Here is a 20,512-nt window from a genome sequence, read left to right as displayed (position 1 = left end):
GAATAATGGCAGATCACTCTCTACTCCATGTAATGGGACCTGTCAGCACATGTTACATATAGGAGTGGTGGGATGACGGTGTAGGACGTTCCCCTATTATATCCAGATATTACACAGGAGGGAATAATGGCAGATCACTCTCTACTCCATGTAATGGGACCTGTCAGCACATATTACATATAGGAGTGGTGGGATGACGGTGTAGGATGTTCCCCTATTATATACAGATATTACACAGCAGGGAATAATGGCAGATCACTCTCTACTCCATGTAATGGACCTGTCAGCACATATTACATATAGGAGTGGTGGGATGACGGTGTAGGACGTTCCCCTATTACATACAGATATTACACAGCAGGGAATAATGACAGATCACTCTCTACTCCATGTAATGGGACCTGTCAGCACATGTTACATATAGGAGTGGTGGGATGACGGTGTAGGACGTTCCCCTATTATATCCAGATATTACACAACAGGGAATAATGGCAGATCACTCTCTACTCCATGTAATGGACCTGTTAGCACATGTTACATATAGGAGTGGTGGGATGACGGTGTAGGACGTTCCCCTATTATATACAGATATTACACAGCAGGGAATAATGGCAGATCACTCTCTACTCCATGGAATGGACCTGTTAGCACATGTTACATATAGGAGTGGTGGGATGACGGTGTAGGACGTTCCCCTATTATATACAGATATTACACAGCAGGGAATAATGACAGATCACTCCCTACTCCATGTAATGGACCTGTCAGCACATGTTACATATAGGAGTGGTGGGATGACGGTGTAGGATGTTCCCCTATTATATACAGATATTACACAGCAGGGAATAATGGCAGATCACTCTCTACTCAATGTAATGGAACCTGTCAGCACATATTACATATAGGAGTGGTGGGATGATGGTGTAGGACGTTCCCCTATTATATCCAGATATTACACAGCAGGGAATAATGGCAGATCACTCTCTACTCAATGTAATGGGACCTGTCAGCACATGTTACATATAGGAGTGGTGGGATGACGGTGTAGGACGTTCCCCTATTATATACAGATATTACACAGCAGGGAATAATGGCAGATCACTCTCTACTCCATGTAATGGACCTGTCAGCACATGTTACATATAGGAGTGGTGGGATGACGGTGTAGGATGTTCCCCTATTATATCCAGATATTACACAGCAGGGAATAATGGCAGATCACTCTCTACTCCATGTAATGGGACCTGTCAGCACATGTTACATATAGGAGTGGTGGGATGACGGTGTAGGACGTTCCCCTATTATATCCAGATATTACACAACAGGGAATAATGGCAGATCACTCTCTACTCCATGTAATGGGACCTGTCAGCACATGTTACATATAGGAGTGGTGGGATGACGGTGTAGGACGTTCCCCTATTATATACAGATATTACACAGCAGGGAATAATGGCAGATCACTCTCTACTCCATGTAATGGAACCTGTCAGCACATATTACATATAGGAGTGGTGGGATGACGGTGTAGGACGTTCCCCTATTATATCCAGATATTACACAGCAGGGAATAATGGCACATCACTCTCTACTCCATGTAATGGACCTGTCAGCACATATTACATATAGGAGTGGTGGGATGACGGTGTAGGACGTTCCCCTATTATATACAGATATTACACAGCAGGGAATAATGGCAGATCACTCTCTACTCCATGTAATGGACCTGTCAGCACATGTTACATATAGGAGTGGTGGGATGACGGTGTAGGATGTTCCCCTATTATATACAGATATTACACAGCAGGGAATAATGGCAGATCACTCTCTACTCCATGTAATGGGACCTGTCAGCACATGTTACATATAGGAGTGTGCAGCGAGGGTGGGGGTCCTCATTCATGTGATGATTGGGGGTCCGCCACCACTTACCTTACATTAATCTATGGATGCACCATACGTCCGTATTATTCCCGTTTACAGACGTCTTGTTATTTCTCCCTTATGTTGCAGTATTATGTATGTAGGATTGATATCGACTAATATATTTTATTTCTTCATCACTTTATCACTATTTTAGTACCATCAGCGCTGGCGAATCCCAACAGTGGAATCTGTGGGATCCCGGAGATCCAAGAATCTGCCGGTGTAAGTATTATAGAGCCATAGGGGGTGTCTGTGTATCACCAGATCATGGGGTGTGAGTGACCCGTCCAGTATTATCCCCATATAACCATGGGACGGCTCTGTTCTAAGCGTAGATGACTCTATGGTGTTAGAGAATAGTATTTATAGTAAATGGAATCTGTCACCAGGTTTATGCTGCTGACAGATTCATCCTGAGATGTTTTCCTGCAGCTTCTAGATCTTAGTATTATTTCTTATTCTTTTTTAGGACTTGATGAAATCATTGATCCCGGCAGGAGAACCGCGTATGAGCGACTATGAAACATCTAAACTGATCGGCAGAGGAGGTTTTGGGTGAGATTTCTGTTCCCATAATACCCATTTCTCAGGGTTCCCTATGACAATGCTTCGGCCTCTGTGCTCTGCCAGTCAGTGTTGTCATAGGGAAACGATTGGAGTCCACATCTCCAGGTCACTATTCAGCTCAGTTATATATAGCTGAGCGAACTGTTCTGTAACCAATCAGTCTGTAAGGAAAGGGATGATATAATAGACGACACTCCCCGGTCCTAGACCTCCTCTGCTCTTCTGCTTCCGCCTACACCAGTTTCCCTGTCCTCCGCATCGATCTTAGGTTTTTTGGGGCCCCATTATGGAGCTGATAAGAGTAATTGGTTGCACACGGTCACGTGAGGGGTGACACGATACTGACGGTAATGACATCTGCACCCCCACCCTCCACCATAACCATGTGAGTCCGATCACCGGCCCCAGCAGCAGAAGGAAGAACAGCCAAAGACTGGCACAGAGGACGGAGCACTGCAATGATGGATGGGCAGGGACGAGGACAAGTGGGTCTAATGTGTTTAATTAAATTTTAACCTCTTCCTGCCCCTCCATTTATTCTGCCATGGGCTGTGGAGAAAGCCAAAAACCAACTTCTTACGACTATTGGAGCATTTTCAATTTTATCCAATTTTTATTTTTACTGAATCCTATCTATTGGTGGGTTATAGGGAATCTGCCCAAGATGAATTTCGGTAGATTCTCTCATCTACAATGTGACCTGGTGAGGGCAGACGTGGCGTGGTGCAGACCTCCCATCATCTATGGAGTGTTATTTCATGGGTTCTAGATGTGGATTTCTAGCTGGTATTAAACATTAGTATAAAAGATCATGGAATGACTTGTGTATATAGACTGTTAATAAGGCTTTATTATAAACCATGGATTCTCCTTCTCTTCAGGGCCGTCTACCTAGTGCGCCACAAAGAATCACAACAGACCTTTGCCATGAAGAAAGTGACCAAGAGGAGCCTGAAAACTCCTATTAGAGTGGACATGGCCTTTCTGGAGCGGGACATCCTAACATTCGCAGATTGTCCCTTTGTGGCCTCCATGCTCTGCTCTTTCCCTACGAGATCTGACCTGTGTATGGTCATGGAGTATGTAGGAGGTAGGACCCACACCTTGTGTTATATTCAGCCCATGTCTGCTGACATCTTATCACCTCTCACATCATTAAGACTTATCCCCATGGACGGTTACATCCCCACAGAGCATTTACTATAGGTTATCTCTTACCATGGTGCCCGGAAAGTCATTGATGTGTGGGATCTCCCTGTCGGTCCGCACTGAGCACGTCAATATCTCCAGCTGTAGACGAGATGTGACATCACTTTATGTCATTAGTTACTTGGACAACAATTTCATCATGACCTCAGACTAATATTCTGTACATTCTGTGCTTATATATTTTCTCCTGCCCCAATGTTTCTGCTCACTTCTCTTTATAGATCATGGTGTTCTGCTGTATAAATCCCTCACCGGTCATATTTCCTTTCCTCTATAGGTGGAGACTGTCGGACCCTTCTAAACATGATGGGTCATTTCCCTGTCCCGTTGGCCCGCTTGTACTTTGCAGAAGCGGTCCTTGGTGTGGAATACCTGCATAGTTACGGTGTGGTGCACAGAGACCTGAAGCCGGAGAAGTAAGTGCATACCTGTAGTATAACAAAGGGGGGAAGTTATCCCTTATCATCTCACGGACAATAAAGCTAAAATCATCTTCTCTTTCACAGCTTCCTGATAACATCTGCTGGACATATTAAAATTAGCGACTTTGGACTTTCAAAAGTTGGTGTCATGATACCACACACCAACATCTACAAGCAATCAGCAGAGGACATCTCCAGAGAGTTCCAGGATGAGGAGGTCAGCATTACACACAGGAACTTAGCTTGTTCTGTACAAATCTCATAACTCTATTTTCTCTTCCCCACATTCTTCATTTTTAGACAGCTTTTCCACTGATATTTTATCTTCTCTAATTCTGTTATTATGTCAAGAACTTGTCATAATAATCGTTTCATCGATTCTCATCTCTATCTTCTGTTGGTTTCCAGGTGTGTGGCACCCCGTGGTACACAGCCCCTGAGGTCATCCTGAAGAAAGGCTACGGAAGACCTATTGACTGGTGGTCAATGGGCATCATATTATATGAATTTGTCCATGGCTATACACCATTTGATGGGGATTTCCAGACTGGGCTGAATAAAAATATTGTCGGTGGTAAGTAGAATAATCCCATCATTGCTTTGCCTGGTTACATGGCTTTAGTTATTTCCTTTGCTTTACCTTATAGTCCAATACAGAGGATTTATTTTCTGTAACTTTCTATATAACAGGAGATATAATTTGGGATACTTATCAAGCTACTCTATCCGATGATCAGGACCCCATCACTCAGCTGCAGGACCTCATCACTCAGCTGCTCAGTATAAATCCTGTGGATAGCCTTCTGCAGGACCTCATCAGTCAGCTGCTCAGAGCAAATCCTGTGGATAGACTTGGGACAGGTAACAGATACAATAATATCAATATTCCCTTGTTACACCGATGACGTATCACTCATGTCCATGAGGATCATTACTTCTCTATCAGCTTCATCATTTATAGTTCTCCCTACTAAGATTTTCATTCTATTTCCTACATGTCTGCTCAGTTGTGTAATTAGTTCTAATTAAGATAAACTGTTCAGATATGAAGCTGTCTCTGACAATGTCCGAATCACTTTTCTTTTCCTTTATCCAGGAGGAGCTTTTGAGATCAGGGGTCATCCATTTCTTGTTGACTTAGACTTTGATTCCCTTCTAAGTCAAAAGCTAGTGTACGTTCCTCAGCTTGTGGACACCAGCTTATTTACCAGTAAGTAGAAGGAGCCATCATCTAGACTAAGTGTCTGTTTGTCTCGTCTTCCTTATTTTGTGACAATTGGTTCCCATTAATAAATGGTGACTCTATTATACTGACAATCTCTAATAACACTTCATTACCTATGTCTTGCAGACCTTTGGGATATGAAGAAACATCTGGTCTCAGAGGATGAGAAGGCCACAAGTGAGGACAATGAGAGCCTTGACTTTAAAAATTTTACATCATCTTCTGAAAGGCTTTTTAAAGTAAGTATGTGATTAATAAATCAAAAATATGTATAAAAAGACCTATGAAGGTAGACATACAATTATTTCATATCTTATTGCTTCCGCATGTAGCTCCTTACCACCGCTAACAGAATGAAGATTAATGAGAATCCCAAGTCTTCTCCAGATTGTAGCCTAGAATCCAGCACAAATATCTCAGAAATGTGAGTAGATTATGGGGCTATTACTGGGATCTCTAGGCTGATTATGTGCACACCAAATATGGGACATAAATATCATAATATCAAATGCAACATCCACCATCCCATGGTTAGCAGTCAATGTGCTTTTGGCCTTAGTAATTGCTGGTGATAACAGCCTATGATCGAGGCCAGTCATGCATTTTTAGAACTGCCCACTCTGAAGGAGAGATGTATTATTATATGCCAGATCTTCATGGTAGTTGTTTTCCACTCCACTCGATAAAAGTTAGTTTTGAGCAGAAGACCTTCCCCGCTATGGCAGTCATATGTCCTATTAGGCCTTATTGTCGGTGTTCTTATAGTGAGACAACCCCTTTTATAATGCGTTTACTTGTGATTTACATGTTTTTCTTCTTCCAAACAGGCAGAAAGAATCTGTTCCCTTATCTGATAGCGACAACGCTATTTGTTTCTTGCCATTATTGTTCCAACTGTCAGGTATGTCCATGTCTACAGCACCTACAATGGGAATGTTGACTTCAAGGCTCCAATATTTCCACATGGTTTTTCTGTAATAGGTCTCTTAAGTTTTCCATGTTTCATGTATAAATGGTGACCATGTTATACTGACAACTTCTAATAACACTTCATTACCTATGTCTTCTAGATCATTCTGAGATGAAGAAACATCTGGACTCAGAGGATGAGGAGCATCCCGAGTCCCCTCCAGAGTGTGCACCAAAATCTAGCACAAATGTCTCAGAAAAGTAAGTAGCTTATGGGGTCATTACTGGGAGCTCACCACCAAATATAGGATATAAATACCATAATATCACATGCAGCATCCACCATCCCATGATTAGCGGTCATTGTGCATTTGGTCTTAGTAACTTCTTCTGATAACAGCCCATAATTGTGGATGGTTATGCATTTTTAGTGCTGCCCCCCAACACTGTAGGAGAGATGTCAAATAATAAGCCAGATATTCTTGGTACTTGTTTTCTGCTCCACTCCATAAAAGTTAGTTTTGAGCAGAAGACCTTCCCCACTATGGCAGTCATATGTCCTATTAGGCCTTATAGTCGGTGTTCTTATAGTGAGACAACCCCTTTTATAATGCGTTTACTTGTGATTTACTTGTTTTTCTTCTTCCATACAGGCAGAAAGAATCTGTCCTCATATTTGATAGTGATGATTCTGCTTTTCTCTTGCCATCCTTGTTCCATCTATCAGGTATGCCCATGTCTACAGCACCAACAATGTGAATGTTGACTTCAAAGCTCAAATCTCCACATGGTTTTTATGTTTTCCATGTTTCATGTATAAATGGTGACTATGTTATACTGACAACCTCTAATAACACTTCATTACCTATGTCTTGTAGATCATTCTGAGATAAAGAAACATCTGGACTCAGAGGATGAGGAGGATCCCGAGTCCCCTCCAGAGTGTGCACCAAAATCCAGCACAAACGTTTCAGAAAAGTAAGTAGATTATGGGGTCATTACTGGGAGCTCATCACCAAATATAGGCCATAAATACCATAATATCACATGCAGCATCCACCATCCCTTGGTTAGCGGTCATTGTGCATTTGGCATTAGTAACTTCTGGTGATAACAGCCCATAATTGTGGATGGTTATGCATTTTTAGTGCTGCCCCCCAACACTATAGGAGAGATGTCATATAATATGCCAGATATTCATGGTACTTGTTTTCTGCTCTGCTCTATAAAAGTTAGTTTTGAGCAGAAGACCTTCCCCACTATGGCAGTCATATGTCCTATTAGGCCTTATAGTCGGTGTTCTTATAGTGAGACAACCCCTTTTATAATGCGTTTACTTGTGATTTACTTGTTTTTCTTCTTCCATACAGGCAGAAAGAATCTGTCCTCATATTTGATAGTGATGATTCTGCTTTCCTCTTGCCATCCTTGTCCCAACTATCAGGTATGTCTATGTCTACAGCACCAACAATGTGAATGTTGACTTCAAGGCTCAAATATCTCCACATGGTTTTTATGTTTTCCATGTTTCATGTATAAATGGTGGCTACGTTATACTGACAACCTCTAATAACACTTCATTACCTATGTCTTGTAGATCATTCTGAGATAAAGAAACATCTGGACTCAGAGGATGAGGAGGATCCCGAGTCCCCTCCAGAGTGTGCACCAAAATCCAACACAAACATTTCAGAAAAGTAAGTAGATTATGGGGTCATTACTGGGAGCTCATCACCAAATATAGGACATAAATACCAGAATATCACATGCAGCACCCACCATCCCATGGTTAGCGGTCATTGTGCATTTGGCTTCAGAAACCATTGGTGATAACAGCCCATATCTGCCGCCGGTTGAGCATTTTTCGTGCTGCCGACACTGTAGGAGAGATGTAGTATTACATGCCACACATTCTTAGTAGAAGGTAGCGTTGAGCAGAAGACCTTCCCTACTATGGCAGTCATATCTCCCATTAGGCCTTATAGTTGGTGTTCTTATAGACAACCCCTTTTATAATGCGTTTACTTGTGATTTATGAGTTTTTTCTTCCTAACAGGCAGAAAGGATCTGTCCCCGTATCTGATGGAGACGACGACGCTATTACCATCTTACCATCCTCGTCCCCACTATCAGGTATGTCCATGTCTACAGCAAAAACAATGTGAATGTTGACTTCAAGGCTCCAATATCTCCACATGGTTTTTCTGTAATAGGTCTCCTTTGTTATTTATGTTGCCCATGGGCCCATACTGCATCTCTATTTCACTAATTTTGCACAGGAGCTTTTTCATGGATTCTGTGAGATGCGTTGTGGGATCCAATAACCTACATCATCATAAGGCGACATTGTCTCCTATAGTAGAATATCGCTCATCAGTGATGCACCACATGGCGGCACACAGGACGCTTACTGCTCTATATCAGTGACACATCTAATGCCCCTCAGATGGGATTATGTACATTATATAGGACTTATTCTGCCCTATTATGATATAATACCAGATTATCAGGACTATAGGAGACAGGACTAGAACAATCCTACTATATACAGGAGACAAAGCAGATCCCATTAGGATATGGCGTTACTGAGGTTTTGTTTTTTACTTTCTGATCAGATTTTCCAGCTCAGACAGAAAGAATATCTGCAACAAATCTGAGTAATAAAGAAGAAAAATCAGAAAAAGGAAAAAAGGGGAAAAAGAGACGAGGTAAGTGTGAGAATCGGCTCCATGTTGTGTGATGTTAGTGAGAATCATTCATGTGGAGCAGATGTCATCTGTCAGTGATGGGATTATCACATGTATGATGGCTGACAATGACCCCTGACCTCTGTGTGATAATATTCCTCTGCCGTCCGGCCACAGTGACCGCACAGTAGTATCATGTCCGATGGCGTCCCATCACTTACATTATATTCACTTCTCTTCTCATAGGTTCCATCTTCCGCCGGATCTTATCATCCTGCCGGCGTGGATTATCCAGGGCTGCTCGAGTATTTGCTTGTTGTCACTGTTGCCCTAGAACCATCTGAAAGACAGGAAACCTAAGCATCCAGCGCCCTGAAGACCAGCAGATCCACCATCACTGCTGGGCACAAAAGCGGGACTAACTCCTAGCCGCGGTCTACGGACCAAACATTGGGCATGGGCAGGGCCTTGGGGGCAGATCCCAAGTGCGCTCAACCATGTGAAATTGGAATCATGGAAAAGTTGACAGTGATTTCTCATCTTTACAACAAAATTTACAAAACCATTTTTTTTTAGCGACCACCTGTCCCTCTGATTTCCCTTTGAGGGGTTTCTATGGCAGAAAATACCCAAAAGTGACACCATTCTAAAAACTGCACCCCTCAAGGTGCTCTAAACTACATTCAAGAAGATTATTAACCCTTCAGGTGCTTCACAGGAACTAAAGCAACGTGGAAGGAAAAATGGACACTTTAATTTTTCCAACAAAAATGTTCTTTTAGCATCAATTTTTTCATTTTCACATGGGCAACAGGATAAAATGGTTCGCAAAATTTATTGAGCAATTTCTCCTGAGTAAACCGATACCTCATATGTGGTCATAAACCACTGTTTGGGCGCACGGCAGGGCTCGGAAGGGAAGGAGCGCTATTTGACTTTTTGAATGGAAAATATGCTGGAATATTTAGCGGTTGCCATGTCGCGTTTGGAGAGTCCCTGTGTACCTAAACATTGGAGCTCCCCCTCAAGTGACCCCATTTTGGAAACTAGACCCCCAAGGAACTTATCTAGATGCATATGAGCACTTTGAACCCCCAGGTGCTTCACAAATTGATCCATAAAAATGAAAAAGTACTTTTTTTTCACAAAAATTTTCTGTCAGAGACACCGCACCGAACTTGCTCACTGAGCCAGTGCGCGTGTCCTGAGTAAAGCGAACAGTGCTCAAAGATACCTGTGGAGCGGGCAGCAACCGAGTAGATGTGTACTTCACACCCGCAGGACCTGAAGCACGTGACTGCTAGGGGCGTGGCCTAAACTCCACAGAGCTAGGAGCTGCAAGACAATTCCTAGCAGAGTAACTGCGAGACAAAGTTACCAAGGGGCATAGACAGTGAGAATAGTCAGGACGTAGCCAATGAGTCACACACAGATATAGCTGCAAGGTACCAGAGGGGCGAGCAGAGAGTAGTCAGGTCACAGGCAATGAGTCATACACAGATAGTTGCAAGGTACAAGAGGGGCGAGCAGAGAGTAGTCAAGTCACAGGCAATGAGTCATACACAGATAATAACGCAGTACAAAATCAACAGGAAAACTCACAACGGGAAACAGAATCGGGTCAGAACCATATAAACAAGCTATAGCAACAAACAGGCACACGGGGGTCAGTACACTCGGCCAAAGGCAAAAGTATAACTGGCAGGGATTGAAGCTACCCAGGGGTTTATGAAGCTCTCCCAGAACCAGAAAGAGGCCACAATCATTAACCCCAAGTGTGCAGGTCAAAACCTGCACAGAGCTCCAGACATTAACCCCCGGTGTGCAGCTCAAAAACCTGCACTGGGATCATGACAGTACCCCCTCTCAACGGGGGGCCTCTGGACCCCCAGGCTTCCCCGGGTACTTGGCATGGAACGCCTGAACCAGGCAATCTGCATGTACCGAGCGAGCAGGGACCCATGAGCGCTCTTCTGGTCCATATCCCTTCCAGTGGACCAGGTACTGCAAAGAGCGGCGCACCCGCTGAGAGTCCACAATATGTCCGACCTCATACTCCAATTGACCCTCCACCAGCACTGGAGGAACAACAGTCTCAGAGTTCTCTTTGACAGATCCTGCTGGTTTCAACAGAGACTTATGGAACACATTAGATATTTTTAAGGAGGCGGGGAGACGCAACCTATATGCCACAGGGTTGACTATCTCCATAATATCGTACGGACCAATGAACTTTGGTCCCAACTTAACTGATGGTACCTTTAAGTTGATGTTACGCGTGGAGAGCCAAACCTTCTCTCCCACCTGAAACATGTCTCCCGAGGCTCTCTTTTTGTCCGCAAAATATTTGTATCTCCCCTGGGCTCGAGAGATATTACGCCGGACTTCAGCCCAGAGGTTTTTTTAACCGTTGAACGGACCCCTCTGCTCCTGGACAACCGGAATCCACCCGAGAAAACTCCCCAAAATGCGGATTAAAGCCATAGTTAATCAGGAATGGGGACATGTTGGTGGACTGACTCACCCGGTTGTTAAAAGCGAATTCAGCCAACGGTAACGCATCACACCAATCCTCCTGTCTGGCGGAGGTCAGACACCTGAGAATTTGTTCCAGGGATTGATTGGTGCGTTCTGTCTGACCATTACTCTCCGGGTGATATGCCGACGAAAAGGAGAGTGAGATGCCCAATTTCATACAGAACGCCCTCCAAAATTTGGCCACAAACTGCACACCTCTGTCAGACTCAACATTCAGGGGTACCCCATGCAATCGGACCACATGCTGCACAAACAATCTTGACAACGTTTCTGCTGAAGGTAATGCTGCCAAGGGAATGAAATGGGCCTGTTTAGAAAACCTATCCACCACCACCCAGATCACGGTATTGCCCCTGGAAGGTGGAAGGCCGGTAATAAAATCCATGGAAAGATGAGTCCATGGCCTATCAGGAACCGGTAAAGGTATGAGTTCCCCAGCCGGTCGGTTATGCGAGGTTTTGGAACGGGCACATACAGTATGTCACAAGCAGAAACAAATTCCTTGACATCGGACCTTAATGAAGGCTTGATACCTGGATGAGCACTCAGCCTAGAATCATGAAACTCCTGCAGAAGTCTAGGCCGCAATGAATCTGGAACAAACAGTTTATCGCTTGGCCTGGTTGCCGGAGCTAGGGCTTGAGCCCTTAGGATTTCTTGTTCTAACTCAGTTGAGACCCCCGCCACTACCACCCCTGGGGGAAGAATGGAGGACGGCGGCTCAGGGGGAGACACTGGATCAAAACTTCTGGACAGGGCATCCGCTTTAACATTTTTGGACCCCGGTCGAAAAGTAATTGAGAACTGAAATCGTGAAAAAAAAAGTGACCAACGGGCCTGTCTAGGAGTAAGCCTCTTAGCAGATTCAAGGTATGCCAAATTTTTGTGATCCGTGACAACCGTGATAGGGTGAGCTGCCCCTTTCAAAAAGTGCCTCCATTCCTCAAACGCCAGCTTGACCGCAAGAAGTTCTCTATTGCCTACATCATAGTTTTTCTCAGCTGAAGAGAACTTCTTGGAGAAGAAGGCACAGGGTTTGAGATTGGTAAGGGTGGCCGGACCCTGGGACAGCACAGCCCCCACCCCCACTTCAGAAGCATCCACCTCCACAATGAATGGTTTGGACGGGTCAGGTTGCACCAACACCGGGGCAGACATGAAACATTTCTTAATCGCTGAGAAGGATTCCTTAGCGAGTACAGACCAATTTTTTACATCAGCTCCCTTCTGGGTAAGATCTGTGAGTGGTTTCACCACTTGTGAGAAACCTTTAATGAATCTCCGATAATAGTTCGCAAATCCTAAGAAGCGCTGGAGCCCCTTGAGATCTCGAGGCTGAACCCAGTCAGCGATCGCCAGCACCTTCTTAGGATCCATACGAAACCCCTCAGAGGACACAATCAACCCCAAAAAAGACAGCTCCTGTACAAAAAATGAACATTTTTCCAATTTGGCGAACAATTGGTTCTCCCTGAGTCTCTGGAGAACTGTCTTTAGATGTTGCAAGTGAGATTGACTGTCCGGGGAATACACCAAAATATCATCCAAATAAATAATAACAAAACGGCCTATCAGATCAGAAAACACAACGTTGATGAAATTTTGGAAAATAGCGGGTGCATTAGTTAACTCAAATGGCATTACCAGGTTCTCAAAGAGTCCTTCTGATGTGAGGAATTCCGTTTTCCACTCGTCCCCTTCCCGAACCCTTATCAGATTGTAGGCCCCCTGCAGATCTAACTTGGAGAACCATTGGGCCCCAGCTAACTGGTTACATAAGTCTGGGATGAGGGGAAGCGGGTAAGAGTTCCTAACCGTTATCTTGTTCAGTTCCCGAAAGTCGAGGCACGGCCGCAAACCACCATCTTTTTTCTTCACAAAGAAGAACCCTGCTGCCACAGGTGACACAGAAGGCCTGATATGCCCTTTGCGGAGACTCTCAGCTATGTACTCCTTCATGGCTTGGCGCTCTGGCCCAGACAAATTGAACAATCGAGCCTTAGGTAACTTGGCTCCGGGTACTAAATCAATGGCACAATCATAGGGTCTATGTGGTGGCAGCGCCTCAGCCTCACTTTCGGAAAAAACGTCTTCGAAATCTTTCAGGTACTCCGGAATACCTTCCAGATCGACAGACGACACAGACACGGATTTAACAGCGTTAACAAGATGTCCCCGGTTACCACATTTATTATTGCATCCCCATTGAGTGATTTCCCCTGTAACCCAATCAATGGTAGGATTATGGCGTTGAAGCCAAGGCATTCCCAGTACCAGTCCTGCAGGCAAGTTATCTAGCACCAGACAACTTAGTTTCTCCACATGAGTGGAACCCACTTTTAGAGAAAAAAGTTCAGACCTGCAACAGATACCATCTTGGGTAAGAGGAGATGAGTCAATTGCCACAAGTTTAACAGGATCAAGAAGCCTGACTGTCCCTATCTTATTAAGTGTCATAACCTTGGTATCAATCAGGTTCACAGCCGATCCGCAGTCAATAAAAGCAGTAGTCTGAACAGGACCATAACCAAGTTCCAGTTCCACCTGCAGCACCATCTTTGCACATGAGGAAAATTGTACCTGAAGGTCTGGGTAGCCTCCTCGATTACTACCCAGACCTAGTCGTTTCCCGCCATCTTGGAGGATGACGGACAGGAGGGGCAGTCCTTCTTCCAGTGTCCAGATTTCCCACAATAGAAGCACAACTGCTTTTCCCGGCGGCGTCTTCTTTCCTTTCCCTCACAGGTGACAGCGCTCACCTCCATAGCCATAGGAAGAGCCTGGGTCTCATCTCCACTGAAGAATAAGGGCGATTCCCGTTGCATAATGCCTCTAGCCCACAGCCTGCGATCCATGCGAACCGCTTGGACCATGGCATCCTCCAGGGAGTCAGGCGGAGGATGGAGTGCCAAAGCATCCTTCAGACGTTCACACAGGCCTCTGTGGAACAGCCCCCGAAGGGCGGCATCACTCCAGGAAATCTCCGCTGCCCAACGTCTGAATTCAGTACAGAACCATTCGGCCGAGTGCTCCCCCTGACAGACACTCATCACTTTGTCCTCAGCCAACCGCACTCTATCAGGCTCATCATAAATAAGCCCTAAGGCTTCAAAAAATGCATCCACAGACATTCTCTCAGGGGCAGAAGAGGAAAGTGAGAACGCCCAGGCTTGTGGGGACCCCCTAAGCAGGGACATCACCATCCCCACCCTCTGTTTCTCATCCCCAGAGGAGCGGGGTCTCAAAGAAAAAAAAAGCTTACAGCCCTCCTTAAATGCCCTGAAATCATCCTTGTTACCAGAAAATATATCTGGCAATTTAACCGGGGATTCAGGTGGGACTAAAATGACATCTCTATTCCCCACCTGCTGGAAGCCTGCGGAAAGTACCCCCTGAACTGAGTCCTCAACCCGCCGTTGGGACTGGGCCAGAGCTTGGTGTTCCAAACTAAGCTTCTGCAGTGACTGAGTCAAGCTTTTCACCTGCTCAGATAAAGCACACATTGGGTCCATGCTGCAGAAGTGAGGAGAGAAAAAAAAATTGTAGGCCAGTTATAATGTCAGAGACACCGCACTGAACTTGCTCACTGAGCCAGTGCGCGTGTCCTGAGTAAAGCGAACAGTGCTCAAAGATACCTGTGGAGCGGGCACCAACCGAGTAGATGTGTACTTCAGACCCGCAGGACCTGAAGCACGTGACAGCTAGAGGCATGGCCTAAACTCCACAGAGCTAGGAGCTGCAGGACAATTCCTAGCAGAGTAACTGCGAGACAAAGTTACCAAGGGGCATAGACAGTGAGAATAGTCAGGACGTAGCCAATGAGTTACACACAGATATAGCTGCAAGGTACCAGAGGAGCGAGCAGAGAGTAGTCAGGTCACAGGCAATGAGTCATACACAGATAGTTGCAAGGTACAAGAGGGGCGAGCAGAGAGTAGTCAAGTCACAGGCAATGAGTCACACACAGATATAGCTGCAAGGTACCAGAGGGGCGAGCAGAGAGTAGTCAGGTCACAGGCAATGAGTCATACACAGATAGTTGCAAGGTACAAGAGGGGCGAGCAGAGAGTAGTCAAGTCACAGGCAATGAGTCATACACAGATAATAACGCAGTACAAAATTAACATCAACAGGCAAACTCACAACGGGAAACAGAATCGGGTCAGAACCATATAAACAAGCTATAGCAACAAACAGGCACACGGGGGTCAGTACACTCGGCCAAAGGCAAAAGTATAACTGGCAGGGATTGAAGCTACCCAGGGGTTTATGAAGCTCTCCCAGAACCAGAAAGAGGCCACAATCATTAACCCCAAGTGTGCAGGTCAAAACCTGCACAGAGCTCCAGACATTAACCCCTGGTGTGCAGCTCAAAAACCTGCACTGGGATCATGACATTTTCTTTTAGCATCAATTTTTTCATTTTCACATGGGTAACAGGATAAAATGGATCCTAAAATTTGTTGGGCAATTTCTCATGAGTACACCGATACCTCATGTCCTGTTTGCAGAGCCCTTGATGTGCCTAAACAGTGGAAACCCCCCACAAGTGACACCATTTTGGAAACTAGACCCTCCAAGGAACTTATCTAGATGTGTGGTGAGAACTTTGAACCCCTAAGTGCTTCACAGAAGTTTATAACGTAGAGTCATTGTTACAGAACCCCCCCAGCACACCGAATAGGAGATGTATGCCCTTAATGCAGCAACCGACCTGCTGCCACCCCCTGGGCAGAAGTAAGCAAGATATGCCACTTCTGACCTCCCCCCACCTTTGTAAATCCCACGGCTATTGTAATGTACGTCTGGCGTCTTAATTGGAGCCTGTTATCTACTGGCCTGACACACATTCATTGTCCTGCCCTCTGTATGTATATATATTCTGAGACCTGATATATTCTGATGAGTAAAATGTGTCACACTGGAAATACATGGAGCAGCAGTGATCTTTTATATGTTCCCATGTTACAAAGCCATTCGAACCAGCGTCCTTCATTCGGCAGTGAGGAAAACCAGAGTGGACCTCCTGAGAAACGGGGTGGTAATGTAAGAGGTATTACAGCACAGAAGACCCCTTTACACTGGTGGCAGCAGCGGAATATGATATCCCGTCTATAGGAGTAAAGGACTGAATGGAAAACAAATACCAGAAGTTAAAGAGGAATACATTAAAAGACCTGGTGGAAGCTCGAGGGTTAATCGCCAGCAACAAAACAAGAGCGGATTTGATAGCAGCCATCATGGAACACGACAGTGCAGCGCCCCCCAATGTGAACGTGGAAGAGACTGAATTCCAGAGGGAGGTAAAGAACAGACTGGCGTTCTATGGCCCAAACCCTGCAGTAGAGATCGTACGAGAGGTGATGGCTGATGTGCGTACTGATCTGAAGGAAAAGATGGCAGAGCGGACCAGGATAGAGCTAGCCAAGATGGAGATGGCAGAGCGGACCAAAGTAGAGCTAGCCAAGACAGAGCTAGCCAAGATGGAGATGGCAGAGCGGAGAGAGGAGAGTCAGTGAGCAGGGGGAGCTCTGGCCTCCGCCCAGGTACCGTCAGCAGTAAGCCACAAAAAAATCCAGTATAATGCCTTCCGACAGTTGGGGGAGGCAGAGGAAGACATTGATGGCTTTCTGCAGGACTTTGAGCGGCAGTGTGCCCTTCATCAAGTGAAGCCGGAGGATTGGGTTCAGGTTCTGGCTAGCAAGCTGACAGGCCAGGCAGCGGACGCCTATCGCACGGTACCTGATGAGAACTGTATGGACTGTGAAAGGGTCAAAGAAGTGATCTTGGCCCGGTATGCGCTGACAACAGAGGCATACCGCCAAAAGTTATAAAACAGGTAACAGATACCCACGCTGAATGGGTCTGTAAACTACTGCGGTCACTGCTACAGTGGGTACAAGGGAGCCAAGCAACCACTAAGGCTACTTTCACATGTCCGTCGGTGGCATTCCGGCTCCGTGCGGCAAAAAGATGGAGTGCCGGATCCAGCAGTGAATTGAGGGACCGGAAGTATATGCGGCGCATCTTACGGCGCCTGACACGGCTATGTTGCGGAGTCGCCGGGGAAGAAAAGGATCCACGAGCCAGTGAACAGGGTATGAAAGAGAGAGAACGGTGTATGAAAGAGAGAGAGAACGGGGTATGAAAGAGAGAGAGAATGGGGTATGAAAGAGAGAGAGAGAACGGGGTATGAAAGAGAGAGAGAACGGGGTATGAAAGAGAGAGAAAGAGCGGGGTATGAAAGAGAGAGAGAACGGGCATGCGCACAGGGTAAAACCGTGCATGCGGTGGCCGGATCAGATAGAAGCCTGATCCGGCGGCCGGAATGTACCATTGAGAAACATTGTCCCGCAGAGCCGGAAGGGCCGCATACGTCCATGTCCGGCTTTTTTCGCCGGACAAAAAAACGCTGCAGCACCCGTCCTGTCCGGCCGCCGGACAGAGGAATTCAGCCGGATCCGGTAAAAACCGGAACAAACGGAAGCACATGCGGCGCGATCCGGCGCATGTGCTTCTCAATGACAAAAAAACGCATCCGGCGGTAAAAAAAAACGGATCCGTTTTTTTACACACATGCCGGATTGTGCCTGACGGCACAAACCGGATGTGTGAAAGAGGCCTTAGGAGGTCGTCCTCCAGCTCTTCTTGTTAGAGTGATTCTTTACTGGACTGAACTCAGAGACACAAGAATCGCTTCGGGACAGACGGCCAATGACTCTTGAGGAGGCCGCTCATCTGGCCGATGAACATCATGATGCCAGGTGGTCTCAGTTCAAAGGATCAAAGACTGTCACTAGGGGCCCTCCCATGAGTCTGGAGGCCCCTAAACCACAGAAGATCGTCGGGGACCAGCTAAAACCCCGGCTTACCAGAGTCCCCCTGGGCCACCTGCAAAGACAATGTCCCAATCGGACTCAGCGTACCAAGTGTCCAAAGGCGGGAATGGCTACTGTCAACCGAGCCACTGTACACAACTACCAGGGCGAAGCTAACCCGGCATTGGGGGCTATGACTAATCCGGGGATGGAAGAGTTGGAGGAAGTGCTGCATGAAGTAGACCCCGTGCAGGCAGCCCAGGCAGATAATCGACAACAGCATCGATAGACGGTGTGGGTTAATGGGTAATGTATGCAGGGACCAAGAGATTCCGGAGCAACTTTGACCCTTGTGAAGCCTCATTTCGTCCGGGACCAAGAGAAGACAAACCGGACAGTGGCCGTCCGTGTAGCAGGGGGAGCCATACATCAACTGCCCACTGCCAGGATTCACCTGAACTGGGGAGTCGGGGATGGCCTTGTTGAGGTCGGCCTGATGAAGGATTTGCCTGCAGTCGTCTTACTGGGAAATGACTTGGGGCCCATGTTGTCTGCATTCTCGGTCATCCCTCTGGCTGAGACCTATCCTGTGACCATCCAGAGACAAGCTCAAGCTGCGGAGGTGGAATCACACTCAGAGGAGGCCCAGGTAAGACACCCCAGCCCTACACGTATCCCCATAGCCAGACACATTTCTTGGGCCACCCCAGCTGAGTTTAAAAAGAAGGTACTTGAGGATCCCTCATTACAGGGGTATCGTGGAAAGGCACAGGAGGGGAGAGGAGTACTGGAAGTGAAACAGTTTATATGGCATCAGGGACTCCTCTACCGGGTTACAGAGCAGTGCCACACAGGGACGAGCCCCACTATAAAACGACAGCTGGTAGTTCCCAAGAAGTATAGGCAGGAGCTACTGCGAATCTCTCATGACATACCCTTGGCCGGGAACCTCGGCGTTAGTCACACCAGGCATCGTCTGACACAAAACTTCTAGTGGCCGTGGGTAACCTATGATGTTCGTCAGTACTGCCAGACCTGTGACAGTTGCCAGCGCATTGGCAAAAGGGGAGATCACTGCAAGGCCAAACTACACCCCCTCCCCATTGTGGAGGAGCCATTTTTGCTGAGTAGCGGTCGATCTGATAGGGCCGTTAGCCAAACCCAGTCTGTCAGGGAAAAAGTATATATTGACAGTGGTAGATTATGCCACACGGTATCCAGAAGCAGTTGCATTACCTAACATACTGGCAGAGACAGTGGCGGCTGCCCTGCTCCAGGTTTTCTCACGGGTTGGATTTCCCCGGGAGGTTATCTCGGACCAGGGTACCCAGTTTACAGCAGAGGTGACCAACCAACTATGGAAGCTGTGCGGCGTAAAGTCCATTAGAAGCGCCCCGTATCACCCGCAAACCAATGGGTTGTGTGAACGTTTTAACGGAAGATTAAAACAACTCATTGGGACTTTTACCAGGACCTACAGGGACTGGGAGAAATTCTTGCCACACCTCCTGTTTGCCTATCGGGGGGTGCCCCAAGAATCTATGGGGTTCTCCCCATTCGAACTGTTATACAGGAGGCGGGTAAGGGGACCCCTAGACTTAGTGCGAGAACACTGGGAAGGGGAGGGAACCATAGAAGGGATACCTATCGTTCCCTATGTGCTGGAATTCCGGGACCGCCTAAAGGAGCTGACTCAGGCTGAACGTGGGAACATGCAGGTGGCCCAACAGCGCCAGCGTGTATGGTACGATCGGAGGGCCAGAGAACGCACCTTTGAGATAGGACAGAAGGTCCTGGTGTTAGAACCAACAAGGCAGAACAAGTTCAAAGCTGCATGGCAGGGGCCCTACCAGGTAGTGGGGAAAATAGCCGACACCACCTACAATGTCGCCGATTGTGACGACCCCAGGGTTATCCGCATATTCCACGTGAATATGCTGAAATCCTACCGGGAGCGCCCTGAAGAGGTAGTGGCCATCTCTGCATCCGAAGCAGAGGATTTAGCAGGACTCCCCTTGACTGATGTCTTAGGGGAGAAGACTCAGTCTAAAACATGGGTCCAGGTACACTTGGGAGAAAACCTAGGGCCCCGGGAGAGACAGCAGGCAGAGGCATTGTTGAGGCAGCGACAGAGGATGTTTTCAGAGAGACCGGGGTACACCCGCCTGGCACAACACAAGGTTGAGACCCAGGATCAGACCCCCCTGAGAC

At 46.6% G+C, this 20,512-nt stretch overlaps 1 protein-coding gene, 1 long non-coding RNA gene and 1 pseudogene across 2 annotated transcripts; all 3 read left to right on the top strand.

Moving 5' to 3' along the window:
• The window catches only part of LOC141075924 (uncharacterized), a 294,351-nt pseudogene that overhangs the window by 176,126 nt on the left and 97,713 nt on the right, over positions 1-20,512 (top strand).
• LOC141075905 (microtubule-associated serine/threonine-protein kinase 3-like) lies at positions 1,843-7,734 on the top strand. Its single transcript, XM_073563113.1, has 11 exons — positions 1,843-2,148; positions 2,396-2,481; positions 3,375-3,583; positions 3,980-4,118; positions 4,209-4,341; positions 4,533-4,698; positions 4,815-4,985; positions 5,221-5,334; positions 5,476-5,588; positions 5,682-5,773; positions 7,629-7,734. The coding sequence occupies exons 2-11, from the start codon at positions 2,402-2,404 to the stop codon at positions 7,732-7,734; spliced, it is 1,323 nt and encodes a 440-aa protein (XP_073419214.1). The 5' UTR covers positions 1,843-2,148; positions 2,396-2,401.
• LOC141075929 (uncharacterized) lies at positions 8,315-9,778 on the top strand. Its single transcript, XR_012227361.1, has 3 exons — positions 8,315-8,391; positions 8,874-8,966; positions 9,192-9,778. It is a non-coding gene; the product is annotated as an uncharacterized lncRNA (long non-coding RNA).

This window comes from Dendrobates tinctorius, unplaced genomic scaffold, assembly GCF_039654945.1.
Source record: "Dendrobates tinctorius isolate UK_male_01 unplaced genomic scaffold, ASM3965494v1 ptg000380l, whole genome shotgun sequence".
Lineage (NCBI taxonomy): Eukaryota > Metazoa > Chordata > Amphibia > Anura > Dendrobatidae > Dendrobates > Dendrobates tinctorius.
This window is presented reverse-complemented; position numbering and strand designations above follow the sequence as displayed.

What these genes read in the sequence shown, in the direction of transcription:
- LOC141075905 (XM_073563113.1), top strand. Translation starts at nt 2,402, where the DNA reads ATGAAATCATTGATCCCGGCAGGAGAACCGCGTATGAGCGACTATGAA. An exon ending in ATCGGCAGAGGAGGTTTTGG is followed by an intron (nt 2,482 to 3,374) that starts GTGAGATTTCTG and finishes CCTTCTCTTCAG; the next exon opens with GGCCGTCTACCTAGTGCGCC. An exon ending in GGTCATGGAGTATGTAGGAG is followed by an intron (nt 3,584 to 3,979) that starts GTAGGACCCACA and finishes TTTCCTCTATAG; the next exon opens with GTGGAGACTGTCGGACCCTT.